The 27,681-nt window shown below is 37.4% G+C and overlaps 1 protein-coding gene across 7 annotated transcripts in view; it reads right to left on the bottom strand.

Annotated features, from left to right (window-relative positions):
• CDK14 (cyclin dependent kinase 14) overlaps positions 1-27,681 on the bottom strand; it is a 550,632-nt gene that overhangs the window by 224,991 nt on the left and 297,960 nt on the right. For all 7 annotated transcript variants that reach the window (XM_014842923.3, XM_070508163.1, XM_070508157.1 and 4 more), the window contains one exon: positions 4,183-4,303. In XM_014842923.3, the coding sequence (XP_014698409.1) occupies positions 4,183-4,303 (121 nt within the window). The remainder of the gene's footprint in view (positions 1-4,182; positions 4,304-27,681) is intronic.

Genomic DNA, 27,681 nt, shown 5'->3' with positions numbered 1-27,681 from the left:
AATGAGAGTGAAAGCCACCCACTTTATCAGAAGTAGGCAAAGGATCCAACATGGCTCAGAGCATAACCCCAATTACAAAACAGGAATTTTCTGTATTTGCGTTTTAGAATCACTTTACCAGTAAAATAAAAACTAATTCCTTTTAAATCATCTTAAGAGATTATGTAATATGCTGTAAAGAGAAAAAAGCTTTCGAATGTAGGTTAGCCCTGAGTTGGAATGTTGCCTCCATTTACTAACTGTGTGACCTTTACCATCCTATTGAGTCTCTCTGGGTTTTGATTTCTTCCACTGTATCACGGTATAGTAGGTAAGGAGCTGAAACGCAGAAGAGGGCTTAGAATGCAGCTTGTGTTCAATAAATGTATTTACTATTGTTACTATTACTATTACTTAAGACTCAGTTGTTATTATTACTATTACTCAAGTACTCAAAACAGGACCTCATATAGAACAAATTTATTTTCAGGGTGGGGGCTATAGTAGAATTCGTTTATGATTCTCTCTTTTAAAACACTGGTAAACAAACCTGAGTCCTAGGAAACCTTACTTTATTACATAAATAATCTTGGTTCAAGAGAGATCATTAAGGATGATGGCAGAACTCTGTATATTGCCAATATGTATGGTGATTAGGCTATTTAATAAAAAGCAATGCTAAATGGCCTTATAATTCTCAATAAATAGGCAATTTCTTTTCTGATATATGCAAAATCAATTTTGATGCAGACATTTTCCTATATATCAAGACTGATATGGAAATTTTTTCTAACCACCCAGCTGCTACAATGTTAAATAAATTAATTTTAATCTTAAATCAGAGATGTAATAGAGAAAAGAGTGATTTAATATGCAATCTCATTACATTTGACAGGCTTATTTATAAATGATTTGCCCCACATTTTGACAAGCATAGTTAATATGTTAATTAGCTTTTAAAAAGATGATGAAAGGAAGAGACTGACATGCTATCACTCCTCACACACCACGTTGGGGAGCACTGTAATTGATACCACAAGGTAAGCGCCCCCCAAAAGTACCATGACGAAGGAATTGTTTACTAGCTACAGATAATTTATGGTAAAAATTAATCCCTTAAAATAATCCCAAGTAACCTTTTGCTTTAGAAAACAAATGCCACTCTAAACATATTTAGGAGCTTCTGTAAAGGAACATAAAGCTTATCTAGAGCAGTGACCTCGGCAGCTAGATCAGAACTCCCTGACAAGAGAGGAACCACACAGATAAGCTGCTTTTCACATCTGCACTTCTCTTAATGTGGTTTTCAGTACTTGGTAAACCCTTTTTGGTTTAGAAGCTTAAAGGTGATTTCTTATGCTTTTGACTTTCAAAGAGTTACAAAATCCAAGAATTAAGAGAAGTCATAACGAAAGAATGTCCAGTTTGATTCCTCTGCTTAAAGCCTCCTTCACAGAGGGTCTCGAGACAGAGGTATCAAAAACTCTCTGTCTTGATGAGTTCTCATTCGCACAGTATATTCACACGTTGCCACAGTGCTGGAGACCTGGAGCAGTAAATTATAACACGGTGAGCACTGATTTCCATCACTTGCTGCCAATGTTAATGCATATGCTGTCTTCATTAATATTTTTATTGCCTGTGGCTATTTAAACAGAAAACTGGAAAATGTAACACTGTGTAGGATCATTAGTTTTTAGTTACTACCCTACTGCCCCAGGATGGTAAATGAACTGTAAAAATAGCCCGAAACCACTGCCACCTGCCTCCCTGCTATTGTCCATGGGTTAATATTTGTACTTCTCTTTGGTGCAGCTGAGCCATGACTCAATTATAGTCCTAAATCTAGGTCTTTGAACACCCAGCATCAATGTCATTGATTATGCAAAAATCAGTGCCCTGTGAACTTCTCTGTAACTGGAAAAATACATACGTTTTACCTGACTTAAAGGATAATAACAAAATGGCTTTTAGAAGGTGGCTTGGAATGAAATCAGATGCAGAATGACAGGCATAGCACAGACATAATTCAGATTTTAGGGCTTAGAAATAAAGAGCCAACAAGCATGGGGAACTGCTTACACATAACACATTTACTACTTGTTTTTGGCAATGAATAATCTTGGCACGCAGAGAAAAGGGCATTTGGGGTCTACTATTTTGTATCAGTTTTCCTCCCTCCCACTTAAATAACAGTCTTCTTATGCTTCATTACGTCTCTGTTTAAAGCAAAAGCGACCAAGCTTTCTTCCTTAAGAGAATGAACACACATGCACACACACATGTGAAAGAAAAGAGGAGAGTGGGGAGGCACAGACTGGAAATCAAATACTGCACACCAGAAACAGACACGTCAGCAAGTCACAATCCATGTGGTTCTTTGTACTTTAAAGAGCACTCTAAAGATTTGGGAAAAATTAGCCACTGGTGTATAAAAAACAGCTTCTCTGAATTATGAGGGGAGAGTCTTAACTGAACTGCCAAGCACCCAGACAAAACTGGCTCCAAGCCACAAATACTTCCAAACTATGATCTATTAGCAAAGTCCTTAACTGACCTCACTGAAAGACAACCTAGAATTTCCACACTCAAAAGACACAGAACACTCCATAACTCAAAAATATTAAGAAATGATTCTCTGCATAGCCAACTCTCAACTGTAAGGCAGGAAGGAGGAAGTGAATGAGAAAGTTAGTAACTGATATCCTGATGCATTCATTGACCTTTATTTCCAAACTTTTCTGTCATTACAACCCATGATCAAAATATCTGTTTTGCCCAAGCCCCTGCCTAGCCTTGGGGAAAAAAATCTAATTGTGTAAAACAATAGTCCAAACAAAGTCAGGAAGTGTGATGAAAAAACGGATTAGCTCAGCTCTTCAATGATAGACAGGCATCTTTATTCTCAGTGTTTTGGAACTGCATTACGATGGTATTAGATTCATTCTAAGGCATTGCAAAATTTATGACAATAGATCTTAGGCTGTTTGATGACCCAGATCCTTTCATAGCTCTATTGAAAGCTATAGATTTACACTCCATAAAAATAAATATATCCACGTGTACACAAAATGTTGCATATATTTTCAGTGGTTTCACAGATTCTGAAACCTCATTCCTGGGGCTGCTGTTGGAACCTAAATTAAGAAAATCTACACTGTGCTCTACATCACAAGGAACTTGGTTTCTCACCATAGAACGCTTGGACTAAAAACATCAGGGAAGAAGCCAGGCCTCATTGCAGCCTAATTTACTAAAAGCCAAGATTACCGAGGGTAGCGCAGTGAAGTACGTACCCAGCAGTAAGATAAACAACAAACTCTGAAGCTTTATTAAGGTCACAAACATTATCATATTATGAACATGTAGCTGAATTCTGTATAATCATTCATAGGAGACAATTCCTGCATAAAATGGCCATGTGCTGCAGGAATTGTTTCACTTTGACCACAATTGTGAGTCTAGAAAAGGGTTTTTCTATTAATAAAGGACACTTGCAACAGTCACTAGTAAGCCTTTCCTGAGTGCTAAAAATAAGATTATTCCCTTATTTGATCATTTGATTTAGATCACCCTGGAATGGGAACTCATTGTAGTTTATCATTAATAATAATTACGCATTAAACCTCACAAGTTATTCGCCCTCCAACATAGATTTTTAAGTTTTGCTAAATCATTGTGTGAAACTAAGACTCTATTGAAATTAAACTTATAGTGAAGTTTTTTTAAGTAACTGATTTACTTCATTTTAAATAACTGGTACCAACAGTTTTCAGGAGTATACTGCACCAAATTTACTGCCTAACAGTTGCACCAAAATTTTCAGAGCACTTATCCTAGCTTTGTTGTAAATTTAAACATGCTCCTATTACTTCCAACCCATACTGCTGTTTGGAGATAGATACTTTGTTATAAAACAAAGCCACAAATTAAGATCCTTAGGGACAAAAATCACTGTACCAACAGTTTGAAAAATGTCTCTGCCCTTGTCCATCAAGAACCATTACCAGACACCATCTGCAAGGGAGTCTCTGATTAGGGAACATTCCCAATCAAGTTTTAAAAGATCCAGCCGTATTGCCACACACAGGCAAACACTCTGGCATCATTAATCTTCATTCCAACTGTTAGGATGTTTGTCTAGGCTTGACCTAGACCAAGCACTACAGATAGATTAGCTAGAATAAAGCTTCCATTTCTCACCACATGTCAAGGCAGGTGGAATATTCTGTCGAGCCCAGGAGGACATCTGGAGGTCTATACCACAAGGTAACCACTTCATTGGAGTACGTGTGGCTAGGGACGGATTTTGCTCTTGCAAGACCTGTGGATTACATGAAACATAAAGAAGTTTAATGGGCATTAAAAGAACAAGGGAATTTAAATTTGAATGTTCCAAGTTTTAAAAGGTCAAACGTGATATTGTAATACAGAATCACAAATGCTATGTCAAGGATACTAGAAAGGCTAGGGAAAGCATGTTAAGGTCTACATGTTTCAAATACATGCTAATAACCAACAAATCATTTTTATTTCCTCATAAAGCACCATGAATCTAATAAAATCCCAGGAGAGTAAACAAATGATTCATAAACTATTAGATATTGCACAGAAGCTTAGAAATCTCCTAGACTTTACAAAGAATGTTTCACAGAACTCTAGTACTGAAAGCTATGTAAGTTATTTAACATGTTATGAGCAAGGGTTCCAAGGTCAAATAACTTTGAGAAAAGATCACTTAAGAGTTAAACAATTTTCCATACTATGAGACTTCTCAGTGCCCTTAATTTTTCTAATGTATATTGTGAATCTGAAAGGAGAGTATGACACTTTTCTCAAAGAGTTGTTCCAAACTTTCTTTTGGTTTCAGTGTTCTATCAAACACTCACTAGGAAATCTTTATTCAGGAAGCTCATTTAAAAATCACCTAAATAAATAATTATGAAGGAATTGTTAAATATATCTGGTACATAGAGATGATGAGATTGTATATAATAAAATGTTTTCTAAGAATTTTTAAAAACTGGGAAGATGGTCAAAATAATATGTTAAGTGATAAATCATGTGCAGCTGGACTTCACAACCAGAAATACTTATGCAGAGAAAAAAGAAGGGCAGAAAATATATTTGTATGTCTATAGTGGTTAGCTCTGGAATATGGGATTATCATGTTTTTTTACTTAATAAATTTTTCTGAGTTTTTTCCAAGTTTTCTACAATGAATAAATAATTCTTTGAAAAATCACAAAATCTATAGATTTTATTTGTTTTTTTAAAGATTGGCACCTGAGCTAACAATGGTTGCCAATCTTTTTTTTTTCCCCTGCTTTTTCTCCCCAAATCCCCCCAGTACATAGTTGTATATTCTTAGTTATGGGTCCTTCTAGTTGTGGCATGTGGGACGCCGCCTCAATGTGGCCTGATGAGCAATGCCATGTCCGCACCCAGGATCCAAACCAGCGAAACCCTGGGCCGCCCAAGCAGAGTGTACGAACTTAACCACTCAGCCACTGGGCCAGCCCCTAGATGTTACTTTTTTAAAAGAAAAAAAACCCTGTGTGATAGCTTTCCATCTGGGTATGTTCATTAATGGCAAGTGTAAAGTATTATTTATCACTGTGAAGCTCAAAGCACATAGAACATTTTTACAGTGAACCTACCATAACATATTCATTTTAATGTTCTGATTATTTAGATTTTTATGTAGTCCTTATGAACATGACTTTTTCTCTGTTTATTAAATACTTGGCATTCCCTTTATTGTATTATATGTAAATGTTAAAATCAGTAGGACAGCTGATGAGACAAAGAATTTTTAATTAATTCAACTATGGTTACAGTAACAATTTTTTTCTACAAAGCAGTTTTTATAATAATACAATGGCATATCATAAACTGGTTAATAAGTATTCCATATTAAAATGTATAGTTTATACACATATAACATAATACATAAAAATGGTTCCCAACTTTTCTGCACATGAATAGAATATTTTTGATAATGGATCTCCATAATAACCTCTACTTCTTTGCTCTCTAAGGTTTTATCCTACCTCAATTCAGGCAAAATTGAACAGACAGGAGAGTCAGGATGGTAATATGTTTCCAGAATTAAGTAATCCCATCAAAAGGTTTAGTTCTTCAAATGGCTATGCTTCTACACAGAGACCAAAGAGCTAAGCACAAGTCCTGAAATAGGTTCTGACTTGTTCCATATGGTGTTGTCAAGTCAAATAGGATGCCAAAAACACTCAGGCTGGATTCTCTTGGTTTTTCCGAGGCCCTGCTGACAGAAAGCTAGGCCAGAGGGATAAGACAATGAAAACTCTGAGATTTTCTTTGACAGCTCAGACGACCAGACTGGTTATAAAATATTGTGATATTTTCAGTTTAAAGGGAGAACAAGACCTGAAAATAACCCAGAAAGAATACAAATTTAAATAATTACATGTGATTTCAAGTCAATTATGTTCACTCTGAATATAAGTTTGTAAAACTGGTTAAATATTTCTGGAAAATATAAATAAAGAAAAGCTCTTTGTCTACGTTATTTTCCCTCCTTCCCACATGTTTAAAGGACTGCTCAAACTCTGTTCACGTGGGCCGCATATCTTCCCAAATCAACAGTGAAAATGAGTTTTCAATGTGTTAAGACAGTTTCTTAAAATGGTTTGCATGTAAATGTGTCATATTGAAGAATGTTATATTTTTAAGATACAGTCTTCTGTGTCACTTGAGAAAAATTCTTCCATCATTTCACTTTAACATAGTCAATTAAAAGAGTTTCTTGTGGAAAATGTCCTGTATATGGATAAACAAAAGGTTTTCACCCTAAAAATATTTCTGTTCAGTTAAAAAGATAAATAAATCTCAAAACTTTTCAGAGAGGGAGCAAATTATGAAAACAATGAATTGGAAAAAAAAAGTACACCTTGAAGTAGGAATATATAACTACAATTTTAATAAATATCTTTGGTAAAGATATTGCTGTGCATTTATACAGTTATGCATCAAAACACGCTTACTCATGCAAAATTTATTAAACTGCATCCTCCAGCTGAAAGAAAACTGTAGGACAGGATTAATTAGCACAGCATGTGTGAAAGCGTTCTTTCTCTGTTCCCTGTCAGTTGCTATGGTTACACTACAGGAAGAGGGCTATGCTACCTTTTAAAAAAAGATGAAGATCATAGGTTATTATCAAAACTTCTTATATTAATGTTTAGTTTCGATTAAAAGTCAAAAGCAAAGTGAAACGCTAACCAGATGAGTACAGGTTATCTGCACGCTGCCGCTTTGGCTGAGGGTGTGCATATGAAAGGCTGCATGTTCCTATGGGCACCTAAAGTGGTTTGCATGACAATCCAGAGTATCCAACTTTCAGATGTTACTATTTCTAACTAATGAAAGACCTTAGAGTAGAGTAAAAAAAATCCTGCTATTCAAGCTCTGTTGCTAATTATTCAAAGTTGGGCAACCTGAATGCTAGCTAGCATAGCAAAATCTTAGATTTCCAGAAGAGTTAAGAAGCTATATAGTTAACCTGTTACCCAATGAAAGAATTCCTTTTCATAACTGCAAGATGGTTACCCAACACCTGCTGCTATTCTGAGCCTGGCTTTTCCCCTCTGGCAGGAACACAGAATAAATCATGTGACAGTGCTTCCAACATTTGCCCTAAGCAGGCCAGTCGGTCAGCATCAACCAATGGAGTCTCTTCAGGCCTGTCTTAATAGCTCTCTCAGCTGCAGTGGACACTGTTGACAATTCCTCTTCTTTTAAATTTACTCCCTTGACTTTTCTGATGTAAAAGAATTAACAGGAATGACTTGGTCTCTTTCTGGGATCTTCCCCTATCTGTCCTTTAACCGCTGGTGTTTTCTAGGGTCATATATTCAAACCAGTGCTGTCTCAAATGTATACACTCTGTAGGTAACTGTGGCTAATGCCATGTTTTAACTGTCACCCATAGGTGATTTCTCACAAGATTTTCTGTCCAGCTCATACTTGTCTGTGGGCTTCAGATCTGGGTCCAACCAATTCCTCACTAGACATCAGTATGAGGATGTGCTATAAGCACTCAACACAACCCCAGCCACAAGTCTCTACAGCCATCTGTATCCTTAATACAGGGAATATGCCATGAGTCCAGGAGCAAATGCATTTTACTAGTAAACTGTTTCAGGTTCCAAAAACAGTAAAAGTTCTTTTAGCTGTAGAGATATACAGTAGATTTTATATTCCACGCACATCTAATTATTCCTTCAAATTCCAATGCATCCTTTTTGCAAATGGTAAAATTGGTTGGGGACTTGAGTAATCTCTCTAAGTCTATGGAGAAAATTGCTGAACCTTGGATAGAGGTTCAGGAATGATAATTCCCACGTCTCTGTCTTCACTAAGGAATTGAGAAAGATCTGGCCACATTGACTTGTTTCTTTCTAATTAAGTGGAATAATGGCGAGAGCTAGATGAACTTGTAAAAGTCAGCTAAAACACAATATAAAGGAGTATCTTTCACTGCTTGTATTTCCAGAGGATGTGTCACTGTTTTGTGCTTGTCACTGGTTTCGATTTTACATTAGAACAACTCCCACACCTTTGTCTCAACATACCTGTTGAGAGAAGTTTGGCCCCCAAACTAAACAATCAGAAAAAGAATGTCTCCTCTTAATCACAAAATCAATATTTTTAGGAGAGGCACTCCTTTCTTCACAACTTTATTCCAAACAGACATGAAACACTTGGGTAATATTTTACCATCTGGCAATTAGGCTGGAAAAGGAAATATTTCTCTATTCCATGAGCCAATCCATGGAGTAAGGGCAGAGGAAGGCTTTTATATTTCTTTCCTATTCCACAGTCCTGGGAACTGACTATGAATGTCTTTTTTCATATAAATTTTTAATGGAGTCCTCTCACTCCTAGAGGATTTATATTAAGTATCCTATGATATGCTAAAGCTGTTTGAAATTCTTTATTGCTGGTTTTAAAGTGTATCAATAAACAACCATCAAACAAAACAAAACAAAAAGTATTTTCTTCTGGTGTTCTCCAGAATTCTGGCCTTTAACCTCTTCCCTCTGCACTTGACAAGTTTAGTTTTCCCTGGATGATCTCATTTACTTGTATGGCTCCATTTACTATATATGTTGTTGATTCCAAATGCAAATTTCTAGCATCAATCTTCCCCTAAAACTTTAGATTTCTATATAAAAAATATCCACTTAGATCTTCTATAGGTATCTCAATCTTAAACATTTCTCCTTTCCCCAATTTTCCAATCAGTACTAGCTCCTCCAGAATTCTATAACACACTACCAGACATCACCCTCCATCCATTCACCAAAGCTGGAAGTCTTGTTTCATTCTAGGCTCCTTTCACTTACAAAACTATAAAATTTAATTTCTCTCTTTTCTCCCTCCTCCTTAGATCCTCTTCCTCATCTCTTGCTGGATCGTTACACTAGCCTCAAGCCTGCCCATGGCAAAGAGTTATCAATTTCAAAATACATTCTAGGCAATAAGTGATCTACATTTATTGAAGTTAAGTTAATTGAAAATTAAAGTTTAATTGGAATACTCTTCAATGTGAATAATTATAAAATACTTAAAGACCCAATCTTCCCCTAGAAATTGAACATCTTCCAATTCCCTTGTTCTATATTTGCCTTGGTAGGAAGGGGGAAATGAGGGCATTTGGGAGACAAGTCTATGCTTTTTTATACATTTAATATCACATAGTGTCGTTTAAAGTAGAAAATAAGTTTTGAGATTATAATTATAATATTCTTTTCTTTCCCTTGAATGAAACATCTTTTTGTTTCTGTCCAGATTTCTACTTTAATAGAAGCTACTCTTCACAGGATACCAAAATTCTTTAAAAATGTTTTGATTGGCATTTGTCAGAGTCTTTCAACTGAATAAGATTAATCTTTGAAAATTAATTCTAATAAAATGAAATTAAATCCAGAAGACATTTAAACATGTTAAGACAATATTTTATTTTGCTCTGATTTTATTTATCTTTGAATCTTTAAAGTTAATAAATCATGCCTAACTTCTGTCTCTCCTAAAGGGCACAAATTTTATATATCTTTCATTTTAAATAACACAAATGATCAAAACATTTTAATATAGACACTGTAAACAAGAAAGGAAATATTCAAATAATTAAATTTCATATATAGGAAGATTTTTCTCTTTTGTATAGAAGATAAAGACAATATACTTCTCTGGGAAATACAGCCTAAATAAACTTAATACACACAGTGGTAAAACCAATTAGTCAGAATTCTTTGGCTGACTACCATATAAGAAACATGCTTTTGTTGTCAGAGCGTTAGGCTGCATATTGGAATACTTGTGATATGAAAAAATAAATGCCTGACAGTGGTTCTCACACTAACTAGTTAGTTGTGTCTCTGATTAAGTCACTTAAACCCTCTTGCTTTGATTCTGCTATGTGTAAACAAGGGTGCTGAGATCAGAGTCAGCAAACGACGGCCATACCACGAGCCGGCTACCTCTCTTTGTAAATAAATTTTGCTGGAGCACAGCTACACGTATTGCCTATAACTGCTTTTGTGCTAAACAGCAGAGTAGTTGACAGAGAGAGGATGGCCCCTAATGATGACCCATACAATATTCAGTATCTGGCCATTCAAGAAAAAGTTTACTGCCTCCTAAGCCAGACCGAGGAAACTTTAAGGTCCATCGAAGGACTAAAATTCAATGAGCCCAAGAAAATATTACTAAAATCCTTGCTCATTAAATGTATGAAGATCATATTTGCTCAAGTTCTTAAAAAGCCCTTTAAGTAAGTAATTCCACCTCAGTGATCCCATCGTATCACATATGCATTAGCAGAGAATGCAAAATCATTTTCAATAAAAGTAGACGTGAATATATCATCATTTTCATAGTTCACTGGCTTACATTTCGTTTTCTAGTTTCTGCTTCTCAGTTAATGAAACTCATAGTTATTATTCCAATGCTAGATGACAACATAATATAGAAAATGAATTCCATAACTTGACTAAATTGGAAATTTTGATGAATTTTCATACCATTCTGACTTGTTTCCAATTTTTACAAATTAAAGGTAAAAATACTAAATTCATGATAAGAATCTAAGTTTTAAATCAAGATATAATACTCAAAACTTTTAGGTCATTTGTTTATAACTATGTACTAATATATACCCAAAACATTATATGAGTATGCACTTGTATGTGTGAAACAGAGATTATTTATTGAACAATCACAGCCATAATTAGGTCAAATAAGGTAAGAATAATTATGATACTAAGCCACAGGTATGCTTTGAACTTGACTGAAAAAAGCCAATCTATATAGATGAAATTATCATACATACACAATATTCGAAATGACAACATATGGTCTCTTTATTAATCTTTTAGTTTTCAAGAGAAATAAGAAATTAGAGTGAGTGTTCCTCTGGGAGGTTTATGAGAATTTCCAGTTCCTTCCTCAACCACCTAAACTTTTTTTAAAAGGAGGAGACAATATCCCTACCAAGTTTTAATCATAGATAATAGTAAAACATGAAAATTGGTGGATATACTAGTGCTTATAATACAGAGGCAAAACTGATGAGAATTTACTGAACAGTTACAATCTATTAGGTACTCTAAGGGCTTAAATGCATCACAGCATTTAATCATTACAACAACCTAGAATATAGTATGATTACTAGTATCCCAATTTAACAGCAAAGAAACTAATTTACCCCATGTTACACAGTAATAAGTGGCTGTGCTGGATTTGAATGCAGGCAGTGGCATCGCCTCCCTAGGAAGATTGGGACCCTGAGAACAAACGTGGAATAGACTGAGTGGGTCCAAAGTCCAGAATGGTGACAGGTCAGTCTGTTGAGTGAGAGAGTGGGACAGGGTGAGGACAGAAAGGCAGGAGAGACAGGAAAGAGAAGCGATGAGCAAACTGAAGCCAGTTTTACTGGTCAGCGGTTCCAAAAATATGAGCAAACTTGAGAGAATGACTGATGTTGTCTAGAGCGCCCTTGTAGAACAATCAGGCAAAAAGCCCTCAAAGAAAAGAGAAATTTGATAAAGAAGCACCTCAGGAACCATCAAGCCAGCGTCTGGCTGCTGAAATGAGAACCATTCTTATCTGCTGCTCTGTTTGTTTGTTTTAAAGTGGAAATTGGCAGAAGGCAGCAGCCCCAGAAATGGAGCAGTCAGCTAGAAGGCTGTGACGACTTGGAGAGTAACAGCTAGAATTCGAATTAGGGGTTGGGAGGGAGGTCTATTTATCTTACAAGACCCTAGGCATTTTTTTTCCAGAAACCCCAAACCTGGGTGCAGTTAAAGCTGATCTCAAGGATATGTAATAACACCTAAAGAAAAAGCTCTCTGAGATGCCCTTAGTGAAGGGAATTTTCAAATGTTCCATGAGATGAAAATAGGCACTTTCAAACTTAAACTAAAAGGTTTTTGTTTTTATAACAGTAAATGCTCAACTGAATCAGTTCAAATTAATGAGGCAATTATTGAGCCAATTCAAGGAAAAAAGCTTTCAGTCATATTGAATTATTATAATATTTTCTTATTTTATGGTTGCTGTCCAACTTTTCTGAATTATTTTTGCCTATGCTTTTACAGTGTTTCTTTTCTCTTATTATACTATTTGAGCATAGGCCAAGTTATATTTTGGGGTCTTAACACTGTACTCAGTATAGGATTCCAGATATTATAACTGGAACAAAATGTCACTAAAAGACATGCATATATTTATTTTGATGATTTTAAAACATGTTTTGTGATACCTGGTGACAATCTTGGTTGTCCTGAAATTGGAGTTGAGTATCACTGATGTAGTAAATAAATAAAATATATCAACTTCAAATCTTCGAAAAGAGCTATATTGTGCATCTGGACAGTATTTTCAAAGATACATGAATTCCATGAAATAAATACATATCACAATCACTGCAGAGATGAGTCACAAAGCTTTCATGCTGGCAAGGATCTAGGACAATCTGTATTTTCTATAATATTATCATTTCTTTTTAAATAAGAAAGAAATCAAGTCCATAGTTTTGTCCATTCTGCCTCAAATTCATTCCCTTCTTTCTGTCCTCACCGCTGCTGTCACTTTAGGCCCTCAAACTTATTCTTCTGGGTCTTGCACCTTAGTAAGATCTCCTAACTGGTCTTTCAGCTGCCATGTTTGCCCCTCTTATTTCTCTTCCACAGTCTGAGGAAGACAGAGGTCCGCGTAGTGTGTAAGAGCGTCCTCTGCGGGGTCAGGTGGGACCACCATTTACAAGTTGTGTGATTTGAGGCAAGTGATTTTGCCCAGCTGAGTTTCAGTGGCTTCATCTGTGAAATGCACGTAGTTACTCTGCTGGATATTCTCTCTTTACCCCTCCTGATGCTTTCTTGACTCTTCCTCCTCTCATTCTACGCTCCCCAGAGGCTGACCTTAATTGACCTGTAATTACAGGATCCTTGGCCCCTGGCTTCCAGTTGGATTTGTCTAATGGGAGGCACACTATCAAAGATCAGTGGGAGAGAGAAAAGTGAGGTCAGTGTATTTGTTCCCCTGGTTCCTTCTCAGTTGGACAGGGTAATGGCAGTGGCTAAGTCCTCTCTGGGAAGGCTCCAGCTCTTGCTCTGTGGGTTCCAGAATCAATTTCTCTCTTAATCCTGCAGTTGGGGAGTGGTAAAAGCTCCCCACTATTGCTAGCCTAGAGAAGTTTCACATCTATAGCCCTGCCCACAGTTTCATAAATAGTCCCTTCACCAAACTCTCCTCAATCACCCCATTTGAGTTGCCCTTTGTTTCCTTCTAGGATCCCTGATATAATAACCACACATGCCTCATAGGATATCTGTGCGAATTAAATGAGAAATGAACGGAAATTGAGTAACAGTGCATTTGATCTACAGTATCACTCACTATATATTGGCTATTATCATTAACTAAAACAATATCTGATCAGGTCACTCCTCTGCTAAAGATGTTAACGGATCCTCCGGGCTTTATGCTGCAAGTCCAAACCCCAAGGAATTAAAGCTTCTGCTATTGTTTCAGCCCTGTTTTTTCCAACTTGTTTTCAGCCAACTGTTAGCAGTCTATCAAATTACCTGTAATTATCTACTCTCACGTCAGTTTCTTGGCACGTGGTCTCATATCCTGGAATGCCTCATCCAGCTGATGAACTCTTACATGTCAGTCAAAACTATACTCAGGTCAAGTCCTCCAGAAGCTTCCCTGACTTGTCCTCTCCTCCTTGGTCCAGGTAATGAGCCTTCCTCTGTTCTCCAATTCACTGCAGCCTCAAGCTTGCATGGACATCCCAAGTCATTCATTTAAATGTCAGCCCCTAACTGCCCCTCCACAAGACTACAGATTCTCTGAAAGTAGTGTCACCAGCTAATTTCCCCAAAGAACTCAAGGAAGGTTTCAGAAGCATTGAACGTTTCTCCAAATTTTTTTGTTGTTGTTTATATGACGTACATCACGTGTCAGCCATGCTTTGGTGGCAACCCACATATAAAGTGGGGGAAGACCGGCAACAGATATTGGCTCAGGGCTAATCTTCCTCAGCAAAAAAAAAAGAGAGAGAGAGATGCAATCACCAACCACCCTGAACCAGACCAAGCCCCACTGCAGGAGCAGCGCTTACACAGATGAGTGAACTGAGCCTGTGCAAGCAAATACCCACCTCTTCCTTTGGAATATTCATTTCCCATCCTAAATAAAAGGCTCTTGATGTCCCTGCTCATGGACAGCCATGACTTTGGAAATGCTTCCATGTGGTCTCCTATTTGCTGCAAATAAGCTCTACTTTGTGGGACAACTACTCCTGGTGGAGAGTCTGATTTTTAACTCATAAAGGCTCATGACCCCCTTCCCTCCTTTTTTTTGACAAGAAGTAAACCCAAATCATACATAAAATATTGTAATCCCTTTATGATGCTCACATATATGCTAAATAAAAATACAAAAATATATCATAACATAAGGCTATTAATATACGAGCTACTGGTTTGTAATAATATAAGTGACGGACCTATTTACCTAAAAAATTCCATGATTTCTCAAACTTTAATATGACATTTAAAATTTACATATATAAAACCTCAAGAATTAATTAATCTCTCCTGCAAATATTTATGTTACATCTTGTTCTACATTCAGCTCACATGGCAGTAGGCATAAAAAACTGTTTTATTCATCTTTTTACCTCTACATTTATCTCTGCAGCTATATTACAAGCTCCCTATGAGCAACGATCGTTTCTTATGATTGTCCCATTTCTTACCACTGCTCTCCTGCATCCCTCTTAGCACCCCTTCTGCATCCCAACATAACCCTGACTCTTCTGTAAAATGGAGCGCTTAGACAAGACTAAGTCTGTGTAAAGCACATTCAGATAGGGGATCAACCTGCCTCTGCTTCCTAGGATCCCAGCCTATGAACCACAGTCCCCAAATATGTTAAATGAGCTTAGACCTCAATTATAACAGTATTGGGCATCTGATTCTGCATGGCACCTTAGCTGCCTCTCAAAGAGTTAACTTAAGCACAGAAAGAGGTGTGCCCACACTTGTGAGTTTAAAAAAAAAAAAAAAAACCTTAATGAGCAGAAGTACAAAAACATTCATTTCAAAGCTTCCAGCTGTTCAGTTTTACTGAAGGAAGAGACCTGAATTTACCTTTGAGGCTGACTGTTCCTTTGTTCTAGGAAAACTAACATGATGGCAATTTCTGTTACATAAATGTAAAGCAAGTCCCTACCCACTGTTCTGGGGCAAGCTGTAAAATTAACATGCATCTTGATGTTTCAAACAGAGCAAAATGCTTAATGTAAACTGGGTGCATGTTTTGGCAGAGATAACAGGTTTCTGAGGCTCTGTGGCTTCTTGGAGGGAAGATGTTTGCTGCCTCAAGGAACACAAAGACAACACACCAATGCTTCCCCCAGCTCTTGATCAGAGGTTTTCAGTAACCCAGAGGACTGAGTAAAGAGTATATCGCAAGGGTTATTGTTCACCTTACAGAGGACAGGACCAACAAAGCCCAACCTGTGGTAACAGTTAAGTCTAAATCCCACCAGGAGTAGCGATAATGGACTGCTGGCTGTTTTGGTATAAACATTGAGTGGTGTGACTGTTTACTGGGGCTGCAGTCTTGAGATTAGGGGATGGAAGGGGGACCCCAAGCTCTGAAATTAGACTTCCCAGGGGCCCTAGAGGCTCGCAAGGAGGAAACTTCCTCTTTCTGGAGCCTTGGGTCTGAATTCCAGGTAGCATCATTAGGGTACACTCTGGGGAGAGAGAAGCCAGTCAGACAGAGATGTGCAGGAGATAAATAAACAGAGAAGACCTCTCTCCCCCTCACTGCGGAGGGGCCTCTAGGTTCCGAGCGGAGCATTTTGAACAGAAGTCAGAGGCACCGCTGAGTTGCCCTGCCCTGCCCTTCTCCAAATACTCAACCTTCATAAAATCTTGTTGGAAATGACAGCTTGATGCAGTCTAAGGAAAGGGCCTGTCTCGCCCTTGAGCAGATAGCAAAAAAGGCCCGCATAGCTGCAGCAGTGCACGACACAAAGGAGGAGCCAGCTGTGCCATAAGGCCATCATTAGTGGCACTTTTATGGCGGCATCAAGAGGAAAAGGTGAGCACAGGAATGTGAGGCACCTATTTCTCACACAACAGAACAATACCTAGAACACTCGGGCAAATAACTAGGGCCCATGCTGAGGAGCTCCGTGGCCTGTAGGCATCACTGTAAAGGGAGCAAGTCATAAAGAAATCTTGGGGAAGCATTCCAGGCAGAGGGAACAGCAAGTGCCAATATTCTGAGGCAGGAGCCAACCCGACACGTCACAGGCATGGTGAGGAGGCCCATGTGGTGGAGGGGAGTGCACTCAACATGCGCTTTGGTGGACCCATGCTTCCCGTAGTCTCCCCACATCTAATTCTAATTCCAGCCCATCCTCAAATTCTTCCCTGATCCCTAAGATCAGAAGTTGTTCCTCCCTGTCGTAGACTTCCACAAGATTCAGCTGTGCCTCTGATTTGTCACTCAGCACTTTACCCTGAAGCATCACAGTCACCAGAGAGTGACTGTGACCTATTTAACACAGAGACTATGTCCGATTCTTGAAAGTCCCCCAAACCGGCACAGGGCCTGGAATGAGTAATGTGTTCACCAAGGTGACTGGTTGAACAGAACTTGGAAGTCACTGAGTGTGTTTCAGAAGTTTCAGAGAGTGATCACTGGCACATTTATTCTAGGTGTTATCCTGTATTTACACACACAAAGACTTATGTGCATGGATAGTCATTGTGACTGTTAATAGCAAAAGACTAAAAATAACCCCAAATTCCAGGAGGAAACTAAAGAAATAAATTTGGTACAGCTACAAAATACAGTCAATGAGGCCAATAAATCTATACGTACTAATATGGAACCAACTATAACATATTGTTAAGGGAAAAGGCAAAATAAAGAACACTGGGCATGTTATGTACTATTTGCATAAAAATATATATGCTTATACATGCATATTATATCTCTGGAAACAGACAGTAAAGGCCTGTGGAGAAAGGAATAAGGACACTGGAGAAAGAAGGAAACCATTTTCACTGCACTCCCATTTTACTCTTTGAAATGTTTACTGTGTGTGTATGTTACCTACTGAAAAAAAAAACCCTTATGTTTAAAAGAGAGAAAGAAAAAGGGTCACGTGAGTCCTCACCTAGCTCTGCGCAGTCTTAGCACCCCTCTTCCTTGCTTCCACCCTAAGATTCCAGCCTATTTCTTTATACTTTATAGTGTGGGTCCTAAAATAGTCACTGGTTGTAAATGACAGGCTTTCCTAGTGGGACAGGGAAACTGACGGCTGGCAGTGGTTAGTTAATGACTGGGTGGAACAAGCTGAAATAAACTATTATTTAAATATTCTCACCACTACAACCAAATTGCCTTCTAAAGCTCAGGCTTCTCTGTGTAATAGCAAGTTTAGCTACTAAGACCTAGGATAAGTTTGCATGAGCAATTTGAATCATCAGGCAATTTTGAAGTTAAAAAAAAAAAAATCTTCCTTGAAGGGAAATTTGCCTGTAAGTATAATACTTATAATAGATTTTCCTAAGATAAAAGTGTCAAAACTGCTCAAGCAGCTAAGATTTTTCTTAAAAATTTTACTATTCATACAATGAAGGTTTCATTTCTACATCTCATTTAACCACATGAAGGCATGCTGCTCTAAATAACTAAGAACTAATGGCTGTAAGAATATAGTTGGGTAGATTTTGAGAAGTTCCAACTCAGAATCAGCAAACCGACAATTTATTTATCCTCACTTGTCAGCAAACATCACACGTGCTAGGTTTGAGAGGACCAAGAGTGTTCCCAGCAGACTGCCATGGTTTTCAAAGTGCTGTCGGCAATAAAATGTAAACTCATCTTGTACTATACTAGACAACTGTGTTATCCTTTAAGAATTAAAGACAGAAACCTAACATCTGAAGCACATGTTCTTTTTAGAATCCATTAAATATACTTTAAATATGCCCAACTTGTCAATCCAAATAACTTGTCCTTCAAGGCATTTATCTTCGCCAATAAAGCTTTATTTGAAATCTTGCAATGTAGCTAAAGATATTTTAAATTTAGAAACTTTCTTCAAACTAAATTTGAGTTCCAGAATCATAAAGTGCTATTTTGCTATCCATTCTTTTATTGATCCCACTGTTGCCTTCATTAAATACTTCATTAAAGGAGCACAAAGGGGAAACTATACTTGAAATATTTGTCTAGAAGTTAAGTAAATGTATTACCTGTGGACTGATTAATCTTTGAAATCATGATAGCACATTAAAATCCAAAAGTACAAAATAATACCTCATAGGCACTAAATTACACTAAATCTATTACATAACATTAAAGACAACACTATATCAAATGTTGTGAACAAATGCATATATATTTCCAAAAATAAATTTCCAAGGGAATTAATCTTCAAAACAAAACAAAATGCCCACAGATTTTTAAAACAAGATATCCTTTACACTATTAATCATTTTCTGCAAAGCTTTTTGGCTTAAAAAATGGCAACTTATGGAGCAAGCCCCATAGTGTAGGAGTTAAGTTTGGCATGCTCCGCCTTGGCGGCCTGAGTTCACAGGTTCAGATCCCAGGTGCAGACCAACACCAATTGCCAGCCATGCTGTGGCAGTGAGCCACATACAAAGTGGAGGAAGATTGGCAACAGATGTTAGCTCAGGGCTAATCTTCCTGAGCAAACAAAAAAAAAAAAGAAGAAGAAGAAAAAGGCAACTTTACACACTACTCACTTTTAAATCAAAAGGTAAGCCACCTTACATACTTACTTTTTCTAAAAGTACTTTTTCTCTAACATCCATTTTATACAATATGTTTATCATTAAGTCACAAATGACTGTTTTCTACTACAAATTATTGACTTTATCCAGCTCCTATGATAAATCCATTCTTCATCAATGTGTGAAATAGTAAATTTGGGCTGAGTTTTCATGAGATTACTAGGTTTAACTTAAAAATGTTTTGGTAAAGGGACTGGCCTTGTGGCCGAGTGGTTAAGTTCGCACGCTCCACTGCAGGTGGCCCGGTGTTTCATCGGTTCAAGTCCTGGGTGTGGACATGGCACTGCTCATCAAACCAGGCTGAGGCAGCATCCCACATGCCATAACTAGGTGGACCCACAACGAAGAATATATAACTATGTACTGCAGGGCTTTGGGGAGAAAAAGGAAAACAATAAAATCTTTAAATAAAAAATGTTTTGGTAAAGACAATATAACATTATCAAGTTGGACTTTTGAGGAAAGAAAAGATACATATGACAAAGGCCATTTGTTCAGATGGTAAAAGTCCAGTTTGTAAAAGTGCCCCCATCACAGCCTTGTCCACAGGGATGCTCAGTTAGCCCGAGGGGACACATTCTCCTTCCACAACAAGCCCTTGAACCCTCAGGATTTAGTGAGACTCTTCAAATGGTTACGAAACACTCACAAAACAAAGGTAGACTATTCATTAAAAAAAGAAACAAGGATGCCATTTAGTGCAGTAATACGTAAGAAAGGAAAATACAGTGAGACGTACGTCAACAATTTGTAAAGCTTTTACAGGTTAGTAGTAGGATTTAGAATCTACAATTTGCATTTTAGTTTTCAATACAAATACAAATTCCAATCTACTTTTTTTTTCAAATTATTCTTTCTTTGCAAATGCAAAAAGAAAAAAGGGCAACATTTGATTATTCTAATTACATTTTTCAGGTTTTTGGAATACCACATATATTCAACGCTTTCAGAAATACTAATTTTCAAAACAGAAGTGTACTAAATTAAAATGCTATAAATTATTTCATCATCTAACGTATTCCTTTGAAAAGCTCACTAAACCAAATGTTTTATGACCAGTTCACTGACTACTAGTAAGAAAAACTGAATTTCAAGCATCTAGAACAGGGGATGGTAAATTACGCCTCAAAGACCAAGTCCGGCCACATCCATTTGCTGAAATAATGTCTGTGGCTGCTTTTTCTCTAAAACAACAGATTTGTGTAGTTGTGACAGAGACTTCATGGCCAAAAATATTTATTATCTGACCCTTTACAAAAAAAGTCTGCCAACTCTGGTCTAGAAAATCTCATAAGACAGAGATTTTGTTTTCCAAGTGGGATTTTATTACTTGGGGTCCCACTCTTGGATTGACTAAGGTCTGAAAGAATAAAAATAATAAAAATAAATAAATAAATAAAAATAAAATAATAAATAATAAAAATAATAAAAATATAAAAAATGATAGTAAGAAAAATAACATTTACTTGGCTGCCACAGGGAACAAGGGGACTTTCCGAGGTGACAACAGTGCTCTAAAACTTGTTCGTGGAGGTAGTTTTCCCACTCTGTACATTTATCAAACTCATCAAATTGTAATTGGTAAATTTCATTTCATACATAATAGAAAGAAAAACACTAAAAAGCATTTGAAGATAAATTCACCTTACTGTTATAGTCAAATAATAAAATACTAAAACTGAAAAGTATTAGCAGATCATAATAAGGAAAATCAGCTAATGATTCGACCTATGTGATTTCTGAGAGGAATGTTTCCACAGTTTACGATATGAATTATAAAACACATAATGTAAAATTATGAAAAATTATTCTTAGCTATTATTTATAATGCCTGACACTTTGATTCTGAAAAACACTTTCAGATGCCAGACTCCACATGCGTGTTCGTCCTGCACCAGGAGGCAGACCAGGGAGCAGCACTTACTTTGTGATGAACATTATTCTCTTCCTGAGGGCACCCAGGCCGAAGTTACAGAATCGAAGGGTTTAAAGAATTATTCTGCTCTAGATACACATTAAAAATTAAAATAATGAACACTTAACAAGCTTGAACAAGTCTATGATCTACTAAGAGATCTAATAACTATAGTGAGTTCAAAGAAAAAAAAGAGAAAAATGGCATCAATAGGAGACCATCCAGGTTTTTGGCACAGAAGTTCTCTCTTCATTAAAAATCTGAGTAGAATTTTTTACGTATATTCAGCTAAAAGGAAGCAAAGGATCTATTCATGTTGGAATAGAACACAATCGCATTTCATTATAAACTTTGTGACCATTTTATGGAAAAACATCTGCCCATTTTCTACTGCATTTCCAGTATGTCACATAAATCTCCACTTACTAGGAATGTCATTTGGGACAACAAATAAACTGGTGATTGCTTGGTGAGAAAACACACCAAATTAATAAAACCAGAAGGCATTAAAAAGCAATGTATGTGCTGCTAAAAAACAAAGCAAGTAGGGGCTGGCCCATGGCCTGGTGGCTACAGTTCTGTGTGCTCCCCTTCAGTGGCCCAGGTTCAGATCCCGGATGCAGACCTGCTCCACCCAACAGCCATGCTGTGGAGGCATCTCAAAACATACAAAGTAGAGGAAAGACCGGCACAGATGTTAGCTCAGGGCTAATCTTCCTCACCAAAAAAATAAATAAAACAAGTTACCGTTTTTTAAAGAAAAATATGGCCTTATATAATTATAGAGAAAAGGCTGTGCGGCATGTTAACAGGGGCTGGCTACATTAGGGATGAGGAAAACAGGTCACGTTTATTTTCTTCTTTGCAGCTGTCTATAGCATCTATTTTAAAATAGAGAACATATATTCCTTATAACTGTAAAAGTTAATACATGAAACAAAATATGAAAAATCTTGCTGTTAGTGATGAAAACAGAATCCATGTTGCCAATGCTATAATTGCTACCATGTGAAGATATGTAAGCATGTAATCAAGGAATTGAAGGTATTTAGAAAGTTTTAAATTAGCTACTGTGATTAGGTTCACACAATTATCGAGTAAATGTTTTTAGAATTTTTTCTTTGGCATTGTTATCTTACTCCCAATGTTTAGAACAATAAACATATTGAAGGAAATAGGGGAGGGATTATGCATTCTCTATTGGTGTAACGCAAAGACGCTTTTCAAGATCTGCCCAGCATTTACTTTTAAGAGTGACACTTTCTGAGAACGTTAAAAGTTCTTCACCATTCTTTTTCCTTGTTACCTAGTTACAGTTATTGGAATGATTACACTAAGAAAGGTAACAAAATCTCCATTCCAGAGAAGGCTAGCAGTCACATAATTCTATATTCGTTGGGTTTCTTTATTTTTCATGGGCAAAGCAGAAGTTTACTCTGAAGTTGGCAAAGGTATTTTAAGGAAATGACCACAAACTGTATAAACATATGGTAGAAAATAGAGTAAACTTACTTAGGAGAACTGCTTTTAAGGAACATTTAAAAATATAAAACCTGGAATTTAAAGCTTAAAGACTATCAAATCCAGTCTTATTCTTTTAATTTACAAAAAACAAAACTGCCCATTTAAGTGACTACTCCAAGGTCAAACAGCTAATTAGTGAAAACTTGAGAACAGGCAGTTGGCCTTCTCGCTCCTCCGACTGTGGTGTTTTTATTACGTTTCATTGCTAAACGAGCCTGCCTTCTTGCTGCCGTCTCTGCCCAAGGGAAGGGCTTCAAGAGAAGACACGGGTTTCCTAGAGTTTCACCCCTAGTCTTTGCTGTGAGCCTTGGCCGTCACTGTTGTAGCCTAGAGGATTGGTAAACCGGAATAGGACTTACTTTGGCCTCCCCAGATCTGTCCACAGGCTCTGCACAGCAAACTCTACACGGCAGCCACCTGGCTCAGTGCTCTGCCTCAGTCTCAGGGGCCTGTCTGTGCTCGGATTGGGCCTGGCCCAGGTCCTGCCTGATAAGCAGCGGGTTGTAGCTTATAGGAGGCCAGCGAAAGCAGTGCTGAAACCCTCTTATGCTGCAGCCCTCTAGCCCGGAGGCTCCCCCAGCACTGGCCCCATTGTCTTTTCAGATACGTGTGACTGAAGGTGGAACTTGGAGACGTTACCGGAGGGGGCAAGTGGTGGATGGAGACCAGTCTGCCTAGAACAGCCTGCAAGCTCAATAAGAACAGAGCAAGTGGACCATCAGAACAGCAGCTGTTTCAGGGCCATTTTGGAAAGAAGCCGGGGATAGATAAATAAAAAATATAACCAAATAGTTGCCATCTGCTGCTCTTGCCACCACCTAATTGACATTTAACCTGCCCTCTGGCTTTGCTGTCCACATGTCCACCAATACCTCTGCCCGTGGCTAAACAGGAAAAGCTCTGTCCTTTGTCACGTTATTGTAGAGGGACTGTAAATATTACCATTATGTAAACCTACCTACCTTTACTTATACTGGGCCCTGTCCCTGTCCTTGTCTCAGAAACCTCATAAAATCCTACTCAGCCTTTGAAAAGACTTCCTTAAGTTGTTTCCTCTAAGTCTCCCAAGCAAAAAGTGTGGCACCTTTTTCTGGACTCCCCTCTCTATAGGGAAGTTACCTGTTGGAAAACATTATGATTAGTGACATAAATTGTCTATTTTCTCAGTGAGCAGCTTGAGAAGAACCTTACAGATTTATTTACTTGACTTCTCAACCTTCCGTTTTGCTATCTCAAAAAAGAGGCTTGTGTGAAGAATACATAAGATATTTCAGGCAGAGTGCTCACTCCAGAGTCTGACACAAGTACCAGTCAATACGGCTTACTTATCATCACTACTTAGCAGCAGCAGCATCATTACCAATATCCTTTACACACCTTTACACTCTAGCATAAGGCTTTCCATGCTCAGTTAACTGTTACTCTTTATGGAAAATCCTACCACACAATTAATCACCATGAGATGAGTGCATAGTCCTTTTTATACCAACAGTGGTTGGCAGACTCTAAGGTGGTTCCCTAACCCTTCCACCTCCTGGTATTCATGCTTTTGTGGAATCCCCTCCCCTTGAGTATGGGTGGAAACTGTTATTGCTTCTAAAAACAGAATGTGGCAAAGACTGTAACTTCTGTCTTGCAGCACACTCACTTTATTGCCTTCTTGGCGTGCACACTTTAATGAAGCAAGGAGCCATGCAGGAGAGTTTCACATGACAAGGAACTGAGGGTGACCTCTGGCCAACAGGCAGCTTGGAACTGGGGCCCTCACTCCAATAGACTGCAAGGAATTGAATTCTGCCAACAACCACGTAAGCTGGGAAGCAGATTCTTTCCTGGTAGAAGCTTCAGACGACACCTTGGTGGCAGCCTTGTGAGGACCTGGAAGCAGAGGCAGCCAGCTGAGCCACGCCCAGTTTCCTAACCCACAGAAACCAGGAGATAATAAATGGGTATGGTTTCAAGCAGCTTAGCTTGGGGTAATTTGTTACACAGCAATAGATAACTAATACACCAACATTTCCCCAACTTATGTTACATAGAGTACAAAATTCATCCTTAATCAAATAAATCTGGGAGATGCAATGTCAGATTTTATTTTAACTGCAGAAAGGTTAAGGGCCTTTAATCACTAAGTAATGTACATTGTGATTCCACTGGGCAGGAGGAAGTAAGGAAGATACACATATGTAGACACATCACCCTAAACTGATTTGATCAAGAATTTTTTTAATTTTAAAAATTACTTTTTCATTAATGTATGGACCACAGTTTTAGAAATGCCTTTTCAGATTTGCTGAAGCAGTAAAAGAAAGAGCAATCAAAAGCTGGCTCTGAATGTCTCAGCAAGAAGAAGCCAGGATAAGTCTGTAAAGGGGATGATAGCCATCCAACTAAGTGGGGGAAATTGCCTGGCTTCTCCTAAAAATGATACAAAGATGAAAATATTTTGCTTCCAATATTTCAATAGTCATTATCTCTCTAAATATATCAAGCCAGATACCTTTATGAACAAAACAAATGACACACTTGTGTTTCTCAATAAAACAACTGATAGCTCTGAAGAAGACAAAACAGCAGTTCTCATTCTTTCTTGCCCTTACATTCCCCCAACGCAGCAGGGATAGGCCTCACCTGTGACGAGCATCCACCATGACTGTCAAGGAGCAGAGGGTGGGATGGGGCAGCTTGGAGAGAGGAGGGGAGGTGGGAGAGCAATGTCTAACTTTTGGTGTGACATATGTCACGTTAGAAAGGGTTTTGAGGGGGCCGGCCCCATGGTTAAGTTCACATGGTCTGCTTTGGTGACCCACGGTTTCGCTGGTTCACATCCTGGGCACCGACATGGCATCGCTTATCAGGCCATGCTGAGGTGGCCCTCCACATAGCACAACCTGAAGGACCTACAACTAGAATATACAAATGTGTACTGGGGAGCTTTGGAGAGAAGAAGAGGGAAAAAAAAAAAAGAAGATTGGCAACAGATGTTAGCTCAGGTGCCAATCTTTTAAAAAAAAAAAGTTTTGAGTTTTTATTTTTTAATATCTTCTTGACTTCCAGAAATTTTATCTTTGGCAATGAAAGGGAAAGTTGGCATATACTGAAATGTTTTATTACCTTCAATGTCTGTGCTTCCCATTTATAGGTAACCCTTTTGAGTTTGTGGGTAAAAGTGCTATATTTATTTGGACATTCACTTAGTGATTCAAACAAAACTTCAAATTTGCGTCAAAATTTCTCTACTTATTGGAGGGAGATCAAAGAGCTCATTTGTAGATATTTCCATTGATAAAGTGCTGGACAGCAAAACATATTTATCTATAATTTTCATATTTAAAAAATCACTGATCATAATAAAAATCCGAACTACTTAAACACTCTTAATGTTGTTATTTAAAAGACGTAAAAGAAGTCATATGATCTTTAAAGGTGATTTCAAGATGAATTATTTTTAAGCCTACAGACTCAACAGAAATGCCAATGTTAAAATATTGGTTAATCTGATGCCCAAGTTGAGCTAATATTACAAGCACAAATCAGTGTTCTCATATTAAAAAGGGGATAATGAGACCTGTACTGTCTACTTCACAGGGTTATAAGGATAAAATAAAATAGCTATGAAATCATTTCGTGAACTATAAAGGGCTGCTATTACTATCAGAAATGACAGAGATTTGAATCAATTTCATTTCCTAAAAGCAATCTAATGTCAAGTGCTTTAGATAAAATGTTTCAATGATTCTACTACTACAATGCTTTCAGATGTTGAATTCAATATTCAAAAGTAAGAATGCTTTCAGACACTGGAGTCTAGAATGACTCCTACAACTTGTACTAGGCAAAATGCTCATCCTTTATTTCAACACTGTACAACACAGATGCCCGTATCCAAGCAGACCACAGACATCGCTCACAAAGAAAGTAAAATAAGCAATTATTAAAATTCAAGAAGTGACTAAGTTTGTTGTCATAGACAAGGCTGACAAAATGTAGAGTACTGATATTTCTACTGGAATGAAAGATACATGTTACAAAGTGCTTGATTTATGAATTTGCTAAGGATCCACAAATCATTCATTTTGATAATCTATGCATACCTTTTTTTGAAGACTACAAGTGTATTCCTTAATTATGCATATTTCTAGCTGTGTACTTTTCCTCTTGAGATTTTAAAGACTGGTCAAATGAACTTTGATATCAAATCTAATTTCAAAAAACTGCCATAAAAGTCGTAGAAAACAAGTTACAGTGGTCCTACACTGTTTTCTTATAAACTAATTTCACTGTTTTACAGAGCATCAAAACTCTGAAGACTCTTAGAAATCAACACACCATTTTTCATTTAGATTTCTACATTACCTGACAACGTAAAAGTTAATTCCTGCAGCAAGAGAGACTCCTGAGAGACTACAAACACTGACACTGGACAGAAGCAATGTTCCTTCTAGTAGCGTTCAAGGGTTTACTCATTGCTTTATTAAAGTGTATGTTAAGGTGTAATTATATTTTTCATTAAGATTGATTTTTCCTGTGGTTCACAAAATTTTCTTATCTCATGGTATCTCCTAATGAAACACTAGGCAGAAGCACTCAGTTGTAGTTTAAGAGGAGAAAATGTATACCAGTGGATTCTTGGTTAGTTAACAAAGTATTCTGCCTCTTAAAAGAATTAATATGAAGTATAATTTTATTCTCAAAGAATGACACTGGTGCGACAAATCTACTGTAAAAATTTTTATCACAAGAATGATTCTCTTTCATTATATTATCTTTAGTCCTTTTACCAAGGATGCTAAATTGAATGGCACTGTGATGGAGATATTTTAAAATCTGAACTACAAACAATAGAAAGTGTTTAACATT

This window comes from Equus asinus, chromosome 1, assembly GCF_041296235.1.
Source record: "Equus asinus isolate D_3611 breed Donkey chromosome 1, EquAss-T2T_v2, whole genome shotgun sequence".
Classification (NCBI taxonomy): Eukaryota; Metazoa; Chordata; class Mammalia; order Perissodactyla; family Equidae; genus Equus; species Equus asinus.
Note: the sequence above shows the minus strand (reverse complement) of the source record. Positions and strands in the feature narration are given on the sequence as shown.